At 38.5% G+C, this 16,146-nt stretch overlaps 1 protein-coding gene across 1 annotated transcript in view; it reads left to right on the plus strand.

Moving 5' to 3' along the window:
• Nucleotides 1-16,146, plus strand: part of EYS (eyes shut homolog) — a 1,577,782-nt gene that overhangs the window by 1,486,789 nt on the left and 74,847 nt on the right. Inside the window, 1 exon segment of the mRNA XM_027604057.2 lies at nucleotides 12,006-12,188. Coding sequence (XP_027459858.2) covers nucleotides 12,006-12,188 — 183 coding nt within the window.

Consider the following 16,146-nt stretch of genomic DNA (forward strand, 5'->3'; position numbering starts at 1 on the left):
TTAACACCAGTCACCATGCATAGTTATAAAATTTTTTTCATATGATGAGAACGTCCAAGATCAACTCTCTTGCCAACTTTCAAAGATGCAATACAGTATTATTAACTGTAGTCATCATCCTCTACAGTACATCCCTGTGACTTATTTATTTTATCACTGGAAGCTTGTACCTTTTAACCCCCATTCACATGTTTTGTTCCCCTCCTCCTGCTTCTGGCAACCACCAGTCCGTTCTCTGTGTTTATGAGCTCGGTTTTTGTTTGTTTGTTTTAGATTCCATACATAAGTGAGATCAACAGTTTTTGTCTTTCCGTGTCTGACTTAATTCACTTAGGTTAATGCCGCAGGATCCATCCATGTTGTCACAAATGGCAAGATTTCCTTCTTTTTTTATGGCTGAATAATGTTCCATTGTACATATATACATCACATTTTCTTTATCCATTCATCCAACAATGGGCACTTAGGTTGTTTCCATATCTCGACTATTATAAATAATGCTGCAGTGAAATGGAAATTGGGTCTCCTTTTCAGTTGGTGTTCTCATTTTAGAATTACTGGATCATATGGTTAGTTCTATTTTTAACTTTTTGGGACGCCTCCATGTTGTTTTTCATAGTGGCTTCACCAATTTACATTCCCACCAGCAGCTCACAAGGTTGCCTTTTCTTCACAACCTCGCCAACACTTGTTAGTTCTTGTCTTTTTGATACCAGCCATTCTAACTGGCATGAGGTGAGATCTCACTGTTGTTTTGGTTTGTATTTCCCTGATTAGTGATGTGGAGCACCTTTTCATGCGCCAGTTGGCCATGTGTATGTTTTCTTTGAAAAAATGCCTATTCAGGTCCTCTTGCCCAATTTTAAATCAGAAATGTTTTTTGTTATTGAGTTGTATGAATTTTTTTTATATATTTTGGATATTAACCCCTTAACAGATTATGATTTGCAAATATTTTCTCCCACTTAGGAGGTTGCCTTCTTATTTTGCTGATAGTTTCCTTTGCTATGCAAAAGCTTTTTAGTTCACTGTAGTCCCGCTTGTTTATTGTTGCTTTTGTTGCCTTTGCTTTTGGTGTCAAATCCAAAAAAATCATTGCCAAGACCAATGTCAAGGAGCTTACTGTCTATGTTCTCTTCAAGGAGTTTTATGGTTTCTGGTCTTACATTCAAATCTTTAATTGATTTTGATTTTATTTTTGTGCACAGTGTCAGGTAGTGGTCTAGTTTTGTATGTGGCTGTCTGGTTTTCCCCGCACAATTTATTGAAGAGACTGCCCTTTTCCCATTGTATATTCTTGGCTCCTTTGTCACCGAAGGAAGTTTTAATTTGAAAATGCAGGTACTAGAGAAAGAATGCAGATTGACACTGGATCCCCAAAGGTCTCTGAGAGACATCTATTGGTTATTGTGTTTTGTTTTTGTTTTGAGCTACACAGCACTTCCTTCTTGTGTGCACACACATGACCTAGGATAGGCCAATGAGATACCCCAAGAAACAAATGTTAAGAAAGTCATCCAAAGAGAGAGCGATATTTTGAAATTATTTGTAGCTGAGGTCGCCACATAACTGTCCCCAGTCCTAGAGGTGACAATGACTGCATCCTGATGACACTGTTCACACAATGTGAACTTGAACTGCCTAGATTCCTTTATTTCAGCCTATTTCTACCCACTGGTTCTCCAGTCTTCCCATTGATTCTATGAGCTAGCCTATCACCTTCCCATAAATTCTTTTCCTGCTTAGGATAGCCAGGGTTGGTTTCTGTTGACTCTAACCTTTAAGAAACCTAATAGGTAAGTTTTATTCCAAGTATTTCATGCTATAACAAATAAAATATTTTATTTCATTATGTTTCCTGATTGTTGTTAGCATACTGTGTCTCTAATTCTTAATCTTCTAGTCCTTTTTGTAGTTTTGTTATATACCATTACAGTTTGAATTAGGCACCTGCTTACTATTAGTACATGAAGTCTTGGGGCTTTTATATATAACAAGATCTTGTCCATTCAAAAATAATATTCCTGTACAAAATTTAAATCCCACAAATTCTGGCTGATGATTTTTATTTGTTTTATTCGTAATATGACTTAGAATAATCTCTCATGCCATATTTATTAATATAAAATCTTTCCTTTATTATATGCGTTTGAAACATCATGTGTAGTGGTCCCCAGAAATAGGTTAGTATTTTGCAGTATGCTGCTGCTTTTTTCCAACACTTTAACAGCTAAACCACAGATGTCTTAAAAATAGTTTCCCACTATATCTCTAGTACAAATTTCTTAATTCTCTTTCTCATAGAGTACATCAGCCTTTTTATTTTGATAAATCAGTTTTATTGATAAATCATTCTTATTATTTGGGTCCTTTTTAGATTTTGCTTCTTCTAAGCTATTTTTACACAATACAACAAAATGAAAATTATAGTTAATTATCTGGAATATATGTGTGTGTGTCTGTGTGTGTGTGTGTGCATTCAAACACTTAGAAAACTTTACAAACATAATCTTTTTTTTTTAAGATTTTACTTATTTATTTGCCAGAGAGAGAGAGAGAGAGAGAACAAGCAGGGGGAGCGGCAGGCAGAGGGAGAAACAGGCTCCCCACTGAGCAGGAAGCCCGATACGGGGCTCGATCCCAGGACCCGGGAATCATGACCTGAACCCAAGGCAGGCGTTTAACTGATTGAGCCACCCAGGCATCCCAACATACTGATCTTTTTAACCACTATTTTTCACTTATATTCTTTGCATATTATAAAATAATTAAACTCCTATTCAAACTTATCTATCGATAAATTCACTGGTATATATTGAGTACCAGTTAAACGGTTGGCACTGCAAGGCAATTAAATGTATTTACATTTCTATTAAATATGGAAGAGGGAATATAAGATTACTGCCTTTTTTCATGAGTCCATGGACCAAGACTTGGGCAAGGAAATAAGACAAATTTGTATGAAATCAATTTGAGTACAAACTTTGATAATATAAATATCTACCAATAGCTTTTAATCAGCCAACGTCATGAATATCCCAGCCACCATCAGAAAGAACACAGAAGGCTTTGGAGTCAGATGAATTGGGGTTCAAATCCTGACTCTGCCATTTTATAGCTGTGTGACCTCACCTCTCTGAGCCTCATCTATATGATAGAAATACAAGAGTAGGGCGCCTGGGTGGCTCAGTCAGTTAAGCAACTACCTTCAGCTCAGATCATGATCCCGGGGTCCTGGGATCGAGTCCCACATGGGGCTTCCTGCCAAGCAGGGAGCATGCTTCTCCCTCTCCCTCTGCTGCTCCCCGTACTAGTGCTCTCTCTCTTTCTCGCAAATAAATAAATAAAGTCTTAAAAAAAAAAAGAAATACAAGAGTAAGAACATCTCATGGGGGCACTATGAGAAATAAAATAATTCCGAGAGGGCACCTAGCAACTAGAATATAGGAGCTCATATCATTGCTGTTGTTTTTATTACCTTGGAGTATATAAAAATACGTTTATATATCCATAGCTTAAAAAATAATAGATTAAAAAGCTTTTTAAAATTTCCCCTGAACTTGAATGATGACCCACTCCAATCTTGATGTTTCTTAATTTCTTAACTAAGAATCCATTAACATGAAGAAACTCACCACTTAGGAATGAGAAAAGTGTTCCAAACACATCAGTTCTCAAATATTCCATGTGTGATATCTGGGAATTTTACTTTATCACAATAAACTACAAAGCATATTTAATCTGGGATAAATCTGCATTGTTTATGTAATGTGAATGATAGATACAGGATGCCTGAGACCCTTCTCAAAGTTTATGCCATAAACTGTAACACAGATCTACAATGTGACCCATATCTTTTGGAGATTTTTCTTCTTCTTTGACATTTCATGGTACTGTGAAAATCTACCATTATCTGGTTTGGGTTGAAAGCAGTACTTTGAGAAGCCAGAAGATGGCACTAATTTCTAAGAATTACACATCTAAAAAGAATGTGCTGCTTTGGATTCTGATCATTTACCATTTCTTTTGCTGGTGGAAATAATGATGCTCCATATTTTCATCAGTTTTCTTATCTTAATGTAAAATTCTGTTTGTTCTTAGCTTTTTGCTGACAATTAGAGAAGTGAGAATGGTGGAATTCTGTATCTACACAGAATGTTTGAATGATTTAGTATGAGCAGGAATTGGCAACCAATGATACTTATTTCATGTTTATAACTGAGGGTGAATTGAATATTATATATCCATTTGAATAGAGAGCTTGATTTTATTCATGTATTGAGTATTATCTTGAGTTCAGAAAGAATAGGTAAGTGTGTGTTTTCTGTACAAGTCACCATCACCTATTACTGTTAATAACATCTTAGAAGAGACTTATTTTTCGCTTCCCTTTAAATGAAAATCACATTTGTAGGTTACCACTTTTTTTATTTTTGAATGTTAATGCTGAACAGTATGGAAGCATGTTTGACAAGGAGCTTATTCAACAACAGAAATAGAAACAACAGTGATCATATATATAGTTTTATACCCTAATTGCACTTATGCAGGATACTGAGCTAAATCTATTGCTATCTTACTAAGAAGAAGTTAAGAACAAAGAGAGAAGAAAGATGTTTACACTCAAATCTACAAAAGAAAGCTGGAGAGGTGAGCAGTGGTCTTGTACTTTTGCAAATTTACCCATCTGCCTAAGGGTATATGAATTTTTTCCTGGCAGAGTTAAATGTGTATTTCGAGGTAGTCTATGCTGCTAAACACCATGCTTGCAAAACTGGCGTACCGAAGTCTTTCAAAATCAGCAGTTTCCAGGGGAAAATCCATCTACCATCTGCTTGCTTCATTAAAATACATAATAGAGGAGGGAAGAACTGAACTGCAGTTTTACTAGCTCAGCGCTCCCTGGTGTCCAGTCAGCTAAGGTTATATACAGCAGCCTATATAGAAAACAGAATCCCAGTAAAAATCAACCACAGTTTTATTTTGTTTCCTTCTTGTCTTTTGTATTGAGCAATGAACTTTATTTCTGAAAAATAGATTTAGACAAGACCGTCTATCCTGAAAACATTGTACATTTTCAAAAATTCTTTAATGAACTTAAGGAACTTTTCTCAAGTCCATACTGTAAAATTTTAAACAAGATTGTGAGGGAATCATACAGATATTTTGTCATGTAAAAGCCAAAAATTTCTGTCAAAAACTATCAATTGCCCCAATGGTATTTTTATCTTACGAGTTCAAAAGACATTATTATCAAATATTAAACATAAAACAATTTTAAAAGAAAGAACTTATGAAATTATAGTTATATTTATTCAACTTAGTTATGAAAAACAACTGATTTGTGAAGTTGGGGGGTGTCTTCCTTGATTTTCAGTATCAACATAGAATATATTACTTGAATTTTTGCACACACTTGAAAAATTAAGATTCTAATATCTTTGCAAAAATCCAGAGATATTCTTATTCTTTAGAAGCAAATGACTAGAAAAATGAAAAAAAAATCAACCAAGCAATGGTTAGCATTGGTGTTGGTATAGAAATTCTTTTTCCCAACTTCATCCAACAGATCAGGTTCTTTCTTTTGTGACATAAGAACAGAACAATAAGATATTAAATAAACAATAACAGCAGAAAAATTACATATCAGTGTCACCATTTTTTCAACACAATGGTAAGCCCCTTATATGTATCCACTCAACCATTTGATAAAGATGTATCCCATACCCATGTGAGTCCAGGCACTGTTGTACATCCTGGAGTTGACAATGGACAGGCAAGCTCTGTGCCCTGATGAGCCCTACAATCTAGGGGATTGAGACAGTAAAAAAATTAAACATAATTGGGGAGAGAGACAGTAAGAAATAGACAAATAGCACATTATGTAATTAAGCTGTAGTAAGCACAGCAGGTTAAAGAACTAGAGAGTGATGGGGGTAGGAGGAATTAATAATTTCATAGGGTGGTCAGGGAAGACCCCTGTGAAGAGGGGACACTTGTGCAGAGTCTTGAAAAAAGTGAGGGAGAATATGTTTCAGGCACTGGAACTAGAGAGCAGAAGCCCTGACCTGGGAGCATGTTTGGTTTAAGAAACACAAAGAAGTTAGCAAGGCTGGAGCAGAATGAGCAAGAAGAAATGCAAATAAAATAAATTCAGAGAGTAGGGGTTTGAGGTTATGCTAAAGAGTTGGGGTTTTTTTAATTTCAAAATTCAAGGGAAAACACTAGAGGATTTTGAAGTATGCAATTAATATTTAAAGGCCACACCGGCTGCAATATGAAAAAGAAACCGCAGGGAGACAAAGGTGGCAAAGGAGACCAGTTAAGAAACCAGTAGTAGTCTGGGCTAGAGAGAATAGTGCAGTAGATTTTGGTGGCATTGATGGAGGTGATGAGAAGTAGTGAGATTCAGGAGATATTTTGAAAATGAACAGGATTTTCCAGTTAACCGGTTGACATGGCAGAGAAAGAAACAATTTAGGCTATGATTAGTTTTTGTTCTGAACAAAGACAGAAAAGATTGGGGAAGAGATGTGGTTGGAAGGAGAGGTTATAAGGATATGAGAATAAAGAGTTCTGTCTTGTGTATGTTTAGTTTGAGATTCCCATTGGTCATACAAATGTATGTCAAATATCTAGTAGGTAGTTGGATATATGAGTGTGGAGCTCTGAAATGAATAGAAAAAAAAAGAAGTCAAGGATAAAGATTCTTATTTAAGACTCATCTTCCTGTAGGTGGTACATAGGAGGAGATAGAGAGTGATGGCAGATGGACACAACTGAAAGAAAAGGGGAATGGGGAGCAGTTGAAGGCAGGAAGAATGCTAACGGAGAATGATACCATGACGATCAAGTGAGGGAAGCATTTCAAGAGAAAGAAAGAATCAACTGTCAACTGCTCCTGAGATAACTGAATAAGAAAACAGAATCGGCATTGAATTTAAAAAGATGGTGGTCACTGGTGACCTTCACATCAGAAGTTTCAAAGGAAAGAGAGAAGATGAGCTGACTAGAGTGAAATCAAAAGTGAATAGGTGGTAAAAAAAAAAAAGAAAAGAAAAGAAAGAAAGAAAGAAAGAAAGAAAGAAAGAAAGAAAGAAAGAAAGAAAGTAAGTCAACACAAATACTTTTTAGAACACTCTTACTAGGATGATAGGTAGAAAAACAAGGAGCAGCTAGAGAGGACTGTGGAGCTGAGGAAAGCAGTTTTTTCAGATGGAGATATCTCAGCATATTTGATGTTGAAGGGAATGATTCAGTAGAGAAGAAGAATTTGGTGTCTCACCTGGGGAAATGGGAAAGAATTGCTGAAACAATGCCCTTAAGTAAATGAGGGGTGGATCTGATACCCAGGCAGAGTCAGCCTTGTAACCAGAGGGAAGGCAGAACATCTCAATCAAAATGAAAGATTTGAGGCGGGGAGGATCTGATGGCCGAGGGATGGGGTAGTTCTCTGTTTTTAGTTTATTTTCCTCCGTGAAATAAGAAGCAAGATCATTAATTGAGAAATGATGAATGTTAGATGTTGGAGGGGGAAAGAAGAGGTATAAATTAGTTGCCTTAGTGACTTGACTGGGAGAATGTAGTAGAATTACAGAATTTGTGCAAGAGGCTTGCCCACTTGAGATCTGTGATTAGCTCAGATGTGTTTCCTTCAGCCACCTACTTTTCTCATTCTTCACACAAAGTTGGATATTCTTACCATCCTCATTTTACACATGAAGAAACTAAAACAGAGAAGCTACCTTGCCCAAATTTACATAGAAAGTGAGGCAATCCAAAATGGAGTCCGAGCTGGGTGCATCCAGCGGCCTCTTCTCAATCACCGTGACGTTTAATGCCTCATACGTCGCGGCCAGCGGGCTTCAGGAGGCATCACTGGTCGCAGAGTTGAAAGGAAGGTGTTCTGTAGTCTGAGCTCTTATATATGTCTTCTTCCCACATCCCGAGAGCTCATCTTGGTCACTTCTATGCATAAAATGTCAATAATTCAGGTAAGAGGACTAACCACAGAGTATTTTTAAAAGAAAAAAGTACAGTTACATTTAAAACATTCAAGCGCTATATCTCTGTCCCGATGGGGAATGAGAAAATTTTGCCATAGTAAATTTTCCAGAAGACAGAAGTTTATACCCTTTTTGTGGTAATTTTTGCTAAGATGTACTCTGTGAGCATTGTGATATGTTGTGCAGAGATTCCACATGGAGCCTGCAACCGAGCGCTATATTATAGAAAAGGTAACGACATTTTCCCATCATTGAAAGTTTGTAGAATTTTTAATGACCCTAGATGATGTTGAGATACATAAGGCTTTTTGACTGCCTGAAATGTTCGCAGACTGCTGTTAGTGTTTTTGATTTTGCTCCCTTCTTCCACACACTAAATAATTAATATTCGGTTCAAATCCCAACATCCCCCTTCCTTCCTCATGGTCCCAATCTATTGCTGTAACTTTAAAAGAACTGAAGAAAAAAATGCAAAAGTTCACATATGGAAACCATGAGGCGACTAGGGATTACAAAAGGAAAAAAAAAATCACTTAATAGCCCTAAAATATTCCCATTACAATCTGTTCAATCTACTAATTTGATGACGACTGACGCTTCTAGAAGTCTGATCTGGGAATTTGTGTAATAGAGTAATCAAATTAACCAAATGTTGCCTGGTTGAAGATCATAAAGGGCTTACTTTCAAGAACTGAAAAGAATCATTTGTAAGGTTGAAAGTCCCCTTTCTCTAACCTGGGTCCCTCCACATTCTCCTGCCTGACCCAGCGGGATAAGGGTGCGGGTGAGGACAGGGAAGGGAGTTGAGGGTGAGAACACAGGAGCCTCTTCATAGTGGGATGGACGTTCTTTGACCCCTTCTCCTGATTCCTCTTCTTCCCCTAAGAAACCCTATCTTTTCACGGCTCCTAGAGTTACCAAAAGACAAAGCCCCTTGAAGTAAATCACAACTAAGGGTCTAGAAACTCACTTACCTGCCCAGAGACTGGGGGTTCTCTCTGCAGTGTTCTTCAGTAGAGTGTGAGCTGCCTATGTAATTATGTTTTTTAGTAGCCATGTTTTTAAAAATAAAAAGAAACAGGTGAAATTTATTTTAATAATATATTTTATTTAACCCAATATTTAATGCATATAAAATATTATTAGTAAGATATTTTACATTCTTGGGGCTCCTAGGTGGTGCAGTCTGTTAACTGTCGAACTGTTGGTTTTGGTTCAGGTCATGATCTCAGGGTCATGAGGTCGAGCCCCACATCAGGCTCCGTGCTCAGCACAGAGTCTGCTTGAGACTCTCTCTCCCTCACGCTCTGCCCTTCCCCACTTCAAGCGCATGCTCTCTCTCTCTCTCTCTAATAAATCTTTTTTTAAAAAAAGATATTTTAAATTCTTTTCTCCATACTAAGGCCTCTCAGTCAGCCTAGGCACAAGTCAGTACTGACAGCCACATGTGGTGAGTGTCTACATTATTCGACAGTGTAGCTTTAGGCTCAGAAATGCAGAGTGTGACAGGCCCTTTCCTGTGTGCATGGTTATCCTCAGTCTTCAGTATACATTGTACTTCTTTCCAGTAGTATGACATTGTGTCATAAACTTATTCTGATTGGATACTAGCACCGATAACACATTTCTCCTCACTGTTTAAATAAATATCACACCGTTATCTTTTTCCATGACTGACCCATAAATTTCCTCACATTTACAATTCAGTGTAAGCTTAGCTCACTATTGGATTTCTTGGTATCATCAAAATCCTCATTTTTGTTCTTAACAAAAGTTTTGTCCTCCAGCTTTCCCCATCGAATCCAGCCTTCACATTTCATCCCTGGAGTGGTATTTCTAAAAGGCAACTCTGACTTTGACCAACCACTCAGAGATTATGGAGAAAGTATCAAGCCCTTCATAATTGGACCCCTGTCTGACTATCTCATTACATTTGCTTGTACTTTTCTTTTTTATACTTCATTCTAAAATTGACGTACTCCATGAGTTCCTTGAGTATGACACGCTGTTTGGGCCTCCCTACCTGAAAACATGCTCTTCTTTCAACCTGAAATTATCTTTCCTTTTTATCTGCCAGGTGAATTGCTGCTCATCAGCTTTCAATTCAACTTTCCATCCAATTCATTTGGATCAATTAATTGACCACACACTAGTTCCTTGAGGGTTGGGATGGTGCTTTATTATCTTTGTGTCACCAGTGTCTAGCACAGTGTCTGACAGTGAAATACATATAAGGTGTGTATCTTATATGTATTTCATATTGTATGTATATGTATATGTATTTCATATTGTATGTATATGTATATGTATTTCATATTGATTTAACCTGAATGTACTACCAAACTTTTAAGTAGACCCAGTTGTTGTAAACTATTAACAGGAAGAAATATTGTTTAAAAAGTCATTCCTAAAAAACAACCCCCAATTCCTCTATTTTAGTATTAAATTTAGTTGAATTCTATTGTTTTTTTTTAATGGCAGCATCAAACACTGTCAGTTTTTTATTTTGTTTCAATTCCACTACATTTCATTTCCTTCAACTATCCTATCTATGGGGCTACTGCAAGTGAAATCCCTGCTAGAAAGAGCCTAGCCTTATTTGTCTTTGGAACACAAACCATAAATTACTTCATTAGATAAAAAAATAAATGTAAGAGGTGGCATGTGTCAAAATCATGCTTCAGATTTTGATGAGTTTTGAGAAAAAGAACACTTATCCTAGACCATACATCCCAAGGAATAAACTGGTAAGATTTTAACAAAATCTTATTCTGCTGATTCCACACAGTTACCCTACTTGAACTGTATATGAAACAAACCGAAATAAATCCTCTGATAAGTAGAATCACTTTTCCCAGGATAGTACAATTATTTGCTGTATAAACAATTATAACCAGACATAACAAGCTCTTTTGTTTTAAGCATTAGGTACCAGAGTGAAGATATTTCTTAAGGCTTATAAAAATTCTAGTTTTACAACTTCCTAGGAGAGGCAACGTATCTAGAGAATAGGAGAGCAATATAAGGTAATCAAAACAAGCTTTTCTTCCCTCTGTCAAGCTGTCTCAAACTAATAAAAATAGATCCTAGGAACATCTTTTAATCTGGGAACACCATCCCTAACAGACCGGGATAGGGATCAACGGCCCCCTTCCTGTTTCCTGTGACCCTCTCAGAGTGGGGGAAATAGAAGCCAGTTAGGACTATTTACAAACAAAACAGAGCAATCAAAGAGAAAAGTTGGAAGCAAGATTAGAGGCAGGACGAAAAGAGCCTAGCTGGCTAACAGGACCCCTCAATTAAATTCTGTTCTGTCCACACTGGCTCTTGAACTTCGTTTTTAACCGTTTCCTGTTTCTACTAAATCTCCCTATAGTTTCAGTCCTATCGAAACCTATGCTTTCATTTTTTTTAACAAGCATCTTAACAGAGCAAGAATAAACGTATTTTTTTAAACAAAGATTTCTACGAAAAGAAAAGTTCTGGTCATTAACAAACAGTATGGTGTTGGAAACTGACCTGTTGCCTGCCCATGTCTTGGCCTTCCCACCCCGACCTATGGCTTTGGCTTTTCCAGAAGGGCAGGATTCGAAAAGCCCAGTTTCAAAGCTGCAAGTTCCTCTCTAAATCATGGCCAGTGTTCAGATGCCAAATCACGTTTACAAAGCACCTGGGCAAGCACTTTGACCACCAGTGATCTTTTTTATTTCGAAAATTACTCTTCAAATATAGGGTTTTGCTTTTTAAGTCAATTCTTCATTATGTAAAAAGGGTATGCGAAAGCTTTATGTACAGGACCTCAAAACACTGCACTTCCTTTGTTCTGGTTTTGAAACTCCCCATTGAGTCACTTAGTTGCTCAATGCTGAAGGGCACTTAAGTCTAATTAACGTGATAGTAAACAGACTCTCTGGCCAGATGCATCAGCAAAACATAACCCTCCTTTTACAAGTACATGCCCAGGTTTATTTTAACTATTTGGTTTGGGTTTTTCCACAGCTATTGCAATTTCTCAGCCCAGGTTCAGTGGCACAGATGCCTTTGGATACACTTCATTCCTGGCTTATTCACAGATCCCAGACATCGGCTCCGGTTATGAATTCCACTTGAAGTTTCGGCTGGCAAATAATCACTCGGCACTGCAAAATAACTTAATGTTTTTCACTGGACAGAAGGGCCATGGTAAGATTAATTGAACCCTCTAGGACTTGCTTAGCTTCTTTTAAGAGTACTTTAGAAATTCTTCAGGGATGCTCTAATTAGCTTCGGATAAAGGACACATTTGCCTAAATGCAGCCTCCTCCTGTTTGCTGCCTCGAGCATGTTCCCTGTAGTCCAAAGTGTTCAGACGTTCCCTGACTCTTTCCAAAGCCCTGTTCACACCAGGGCTGCTTCTTCTCATCAAGGACAAGAATTCCGGCAGGGCAAACGTGAGGGCAGAGAAGGTGAATACGTCACGTGAGAGGTGAGCTTATTGACTGTCCTTTCCTCTGTTTCTTTCTGTTTTCATACAAAAGGAGAGAAGGGAAGTTCTCAGAAGGGATTTCACCATGTGTTGTGAAATGGGAATGGTTGCCCTGAAAGGAAAACCACTCCAAATTAAAGAAGTAAGGAATTAAGAAAGTGCCAGGCCTGTAATAAAGTCCTCCAATGCCCTAGAATTGGTGGGAAATCAACCTATAAGTTAAATTTGTCTGTCTTAAGTAGAAACCAGTTATGCTTCTGTAGAATCAAGGAAAAGCACATATATTTTACCTACTTTCTCTGAGTTCAGTATTCTCATCTGTGAAATCAACATATTACACCAGAAAAGAACCTTTCTCACAACCATCAAGAGTTCTCTTATGCTAGGGTAAATAACATACTCTCTTTTCGACTTGTTCAGTGACTGCCTCTAATTCTGAACAGTGGTTTCGGTATTAACAAGTGTCTGAAAGGAGTGCACATCCCAAGTGAAGGGTGGTGTGTCAGCCTCTGACCATTTCCTGGGGTGGGGCGGGGGAGCACTTCCATCATGTGAACTGCTGTTCATTCCACCGCCAAAGTTCGTTCGAATCTCTGCCCCATCTCTCCTGCCAAACTGCATGACCTCCTTCAAACTGATCTCCCTCCCGCTGTTGCTGCCTGCAGATCATTCTCCAAGTTACAGTGAGAGTTACTTTTTTAAAAAAACTTTGCTTAAAACCCACCTGTGACTTTTCACTGTACTTAGAATGCAATCCAGACCTCCCTACCGTGTCCTCAGGGGGCCTTCAGGATCAGGCCCCCGTCTCCATCTCCAACCTCAAGCTCTCTCAGTCTCTGTGCTCCTCTGGTACACGTCTTCTTCAGGGCCTTAACCGTCCAGCCCTTCCCTGTCGCAGAGGCTTTGTGCGGGCTCTTTCCTCTGCCTTGACAAGAGATGGCTGTCAGAGGGGTCAAGAGAGCAGGCTGTGGGGCCCAGGCATATAGACTTGGATCCAGTCTCCACCACCTACAGATTATGTGTCAAGTTACTTAATGTCTCTGTGCCTCAGTTTCCTCACTGGCAAATGGTTTAATAATGGTACATTCTCTAATGGAGTTGTGAGGATTAGCATAGCTGATACAAGAAAAGCACTTAAAACAGAGTAGGACTCGGTAACACGGCAGCTTAGATTTTTCTCAGGGAGGCCCTCCCCAGCCACTTTCACAAAAGTAGATGCTATCACACTGTACCCATTCTCTACCCCAGTTTCTTATTTATTTTCTTCAAAGCCTGTACCTCAATTTATAATTTTTAATCTATTTTTTAGATAATTTATTTTTGTCTGTCTCCACTAAAAGAATGGGAGCTCTATGTGGATGGAGACCAAGGCAGTCGTCTCCAGCTTTATACACCTACATGTAGCACACTGCCTGACGCGTAATCAGTACCGAACGAACAAATACGAGAACCACCCGAAAAACAGGTCATTGTATGATGTGTAAGACAGCAACACAGTTGCGCAAGGTTTTAAAAAGTAGCCATTTTTAGAGGTTTCCAGTCCAGATGGCATCTTCTCCGTTAGGATCTTGCCAGTGGCCACCCTCTTCCCACCCCTACGGGCAATCTCCCCTGCCTCTGAGCCTTGATAATCGCCTGCCCTGCACGTGGAGCACAGCCCCTCGAGTACAAACTTTGGTTGGCTAAATTTCTCTCTTCCTTCATAAAAACGGTGTCCCCGGTATCACTACTTTGCCCACGAAAGCTCTCAGGTGGTTTTAATAAATATCTGTTGAGTGTCTGCCAGAAGGCAAGGAGGAAGAAGGGGAAAGAAGGAATTTTTACCCCTGATTCTTTACTCCACACATCCTTCATCCTATGTTTATCGATTATATCCTTTTAATTAGCACCCCCTCCCACACACACAAGAAACCAGCTAATGAAAAATTGAAATGAGCCTTGAAGACCCTGGGTCTGTCTTGTTTTAAAACAAATCTTCTAAATTCTGAGTGATTGAAAAGGAGAACCCAAGTAAAGGATAAACACTTGGCCCATGAAAATGCTGCCACCAAGTAACTCTTCAGTACTCTTCTATGAAGAGTCCTTCAAAATTCTCAAAAACAAACAAGCAAAAAGCAATGTTTTAGCCACAGCATTTGTAAATTATGGAATCTTTCTTGTGACATTTTTTGGTCTTCTCTAGTCATCTGCTTTATAAGCAAGGAGCTGAATGTTCATGCTGCACTGCATTTTTAGGTTTATAAAATGGTTAAATAAAGGCTACGGAACAGGTAGATAAATTGTGGAGCTCTGTTGTCCAAAGAGTGAAAATAGGAAATCTGAAGTATGCAATTCCACATTCGACCACCTGAGGGGACAAGAACACCAGCTTAAAAATGCAAGTAGCACTAAAAGCAGTGTTTTCTCTAAGTAGGACCTCTTCACGCCTGTCTCAGAATCACATGAGGGTTCTTGTTAAGATACTAATTCCCAAACACTCTTGCATCAAAAAATAGAATTTTATCCAGCACATTAGGTGCTTTTTAGGTAACTAATATTTGAGAGCAACTACTCAAAACCTCCAGGGACCCGCTAAATTAGACCATATCTGGAGATGATCTAAGGTACGTAATATTGCCCATAATGTCATGTGTTGGGATGATTCGTCAATTTATGTCACATAAAATTACTAATTAAAGAAATACCCATTCCTTTAAAACGTAGTGATTCTGATTAATATCAACCATACAATTTGCAGTTGTCCATTCTATATAAGAAACTATGATCTAAGTCAGTGTTATCTCCATGCTTAGGTGTTTTTCTTAATCATTTGGTCATATCCATCTCTGATCTGCTTATTGGTTGTTACCACTAAAATCACCATTTCCTATGCTGCCTTTATCTTTCTCAGGTTAAAAGATTCACAAAGGCGCAGAGTTTGTATAAATGAAATGTAAGCCAACCTCTCATTTCTGACACGTCCACATAAAAAGGCAAGGGACCTTAAATGCCCAACACTGATGACATTACTCCCTGCGTTCCCCAAAGCTGAGCACTGGTTTTGCCAGATTTCATTCTCATTGAATGCTCTGGACAAATCACCCTGTCAAACATTTTAGCTTGATAATGTCTCACTTGACTTGCGATGGTGACCTAACCTAATCCTATTCCTGTGTTTTTGCAGTCATATTTGCCATTTCCTTTATTAGCTCGTCTTCCTTTCATACCCCCCACTTCCTTATAGTGTATGTCTTATAGTTTGGCTCTTCTAGAAACCACCACTATGTCTCACAGTGATCCACGGGTGATTACATTATCTTCCCTTCCTGTCTCCCTTCTGCTGGCAACTGCCATTAATAAACATCTGCTTCAGCTAGAAGCCCAGGAATCATCTAGATGTCTCGCTTTTATTCATTTTGATAAATATTTGCTGGGGCCCTAGATGAGGCATTCTTCTAGGTACTAGAGATACACTTATGAATAAGACAGACACGGTCCTTGCCTTCTCTTCATTTTGTCACCCACATCCTACCCAACACCAAAGTCTGTCATTTTACCTCCCAATTGCTTTTTGTATTTTCTCCTTTATTCTTTCTTCTCCTAACCATGCCCAGTCGGTCACAGACTGTCGCGGCGGTAGCAGCCTTCGTCCCGGTCTCCCTGCTGGTCATGCCCCTCTTCCCCTCTCTGCCCCAC

This window comes from Zalophus californianus, chromosome 7 (genome assembly GCF_009762305.2).
Source record: "Zalophus californianus isolate mZalCal1 chromosome 7, mZalCal1.pri.v2, whole genome shotgun sequence".
Classification (NCBI taxonomy): Eukaryota; Metazoa; Chordata; class Mammalia; order Carnivora; family Otariidae; genus Zalophus; species Zalophus californianus.